Genomic DNA, 1,822 nt, shown 5'->3' with positions numbered 1-1,822 from the left:
TGATCTTCTTAGAAATATATATATATATATATATATATATATATGAATGTATCAAAATATAGACAATCCCTTTTATAATATACAAAAAATCAAATGTTTTTTTTGAATTTAGAATTGATAATATATTATTTTGAAAACCTGAACATAAAATAATTTCACACTAGTATAAGATGGAAAATAATAAGCAAAAACTTTTTTAATGAATATAAATTATCACAGTTCAATATAAATATATTAATTGTAGCATTATATATTAATTTTAAGCAACAATCGTATATTTATAGTAATGTATTTTAATACACAATTATTTATATTATGTTACAATGATAATCTAAAATACAAATTTGAAAACATTAAAAAATTAAAATTAACAAGATAAAGAACATATATATTTACTTTTTTATATTTAAGGTATCAGATACACAAGTCTATTTATAATACTATAAGCATTATATGTATTTTTATTAGGTATATCACTAAAAATATAGCAATTCTTAATATTAAGGAATTTTCTTCATAAAGATATACATTCGCTATAATTCATTTTACTCAGGCATTAAATTAAATTTTATAAATTTTTCATTATTTCTTAAGATTTTATACATAGTTACTATAAAAATTATTGATAATATAATTATAAGCAAACTAAATAATATTATATAGAAATAAGGTTGTACATATTCTGGTATCTTTCCTAGATAATAATAAAAATAATATCCAAATGGATCTTGTTTAAACTTGTTCCATTCAACAGATAAAAATGGAATTCCAGGTGATAAGGGTACTCCTATTCCAAACAATAAAAAAATAATAAATATTGCAACTCCAAATCCGTAATTTTTAAATTTTATTTTTTTTAAAGCTATATCACGAATTCTCCTGTTTTTTTCAAGAAAATAATCATAATCTTTTTTTTTTATCCATTTCTTATCAAAATGGAAATGCTTTCCATCAAACATTCCATTATTATAATCTACAACTTCTATATAGTATTGTGCCTTATTTAATATGTTTTTATTAGATTTTTCGTTTTTTCTTTTAGACACTGTTTTATTATTAGTTATATATTTTTTTTCGTACCCTCCATTACTTGACATATCTTCTTTTAGCACTGTAGTATTTGAATCATTATATTGCTTATATTTTCCTAGTAATCGAAAATTTCCAACTAGCTTTTTGTCATGTTTATAGTTTTCGTTTAAAGATTTGTTAAACATTCTCTAAAAAAAAGAAATTGATTAATTCAATAATTATTATTTAAATAATAATTAATTCTTGTCAAGAAACAATTATAATAAAAATAAAATACGAAAATATGAATAACACAAATATTCTTAAATAATATTTCATACTACATCCTTTTTAAAATGGCATATGCCCATTAAAATGATGAAAACTGCAATTTTTATTAATAAAATTAGCTTAATTCTCTGCTCCATTATATAGATCATTATTATTCCAATATATCCTAAAAGAAATATATTAATAATAATATAATAATTTCTAATTATATGGTATACTATGCTTATTTTTAAAATTATTTTTATAATTGCTTCTTAAATACTTAATACATATATACAGATAGATATATATAGATAGATATAGGAAATTTCACAACATGAATAAAGAAAAGTAATGTTGAGAATATTATATAGTATTTTTATCTTAACATATTTTAAAAGAAAAACTAATTTCACTAAAAATAAAATAATTTGAATTTATTCATAAATATTAAAAATAAATAACATAATTAATTTATGTAGTGCACTAATTGAATTTTATTTTTAGTAATTCTGTTCATAATAAAATGGAATAAAAAAAA

At 18.6% G+C, this 1,822-nt stretch overlaps 1 protein-coding gene across 1 annotated transcript; it reads right to left on the bottom strand.

The window, feature by feature from the left end:
* Positions 1-545: 545 nt before the first annotated feature.
* Positions 546-1,439, bottom strand: MKS88_000213 (uncharacterized protein; the record flags this gene model as incomplete). Its single annotated transcript, XM_067219346.1, has 2 exons — positions 546-1,220; positions 1,353-1,439. 2 exons carry the CDS (start codon positions 1,437-1,439, stop codon positions 546-548), a joined length of 762 nt encoding a protein of 253 aa, XP_067070318.1.
* Between the last annotated feature and the right edge of the window lie 383 nt (positions 1,440-1,822).

This window comes from Plasmodium brasilianum (assembly GCF_023973825.1).
Source record: "Plasmodium brasilianum strain Bolivian I chromosome Unknown PB_00_07, whole genome shotgun sequence".
Taxonomy (NCBI): Eukaryota; Apicomplexa; class Aconoidasida; order Haemosporida; family Plasmodiidae; genus Plasmodium; species Plasmodium brasilianum.
This window is presented reverse-complemented; position numbering and strand designations above follow the sequence as displayed.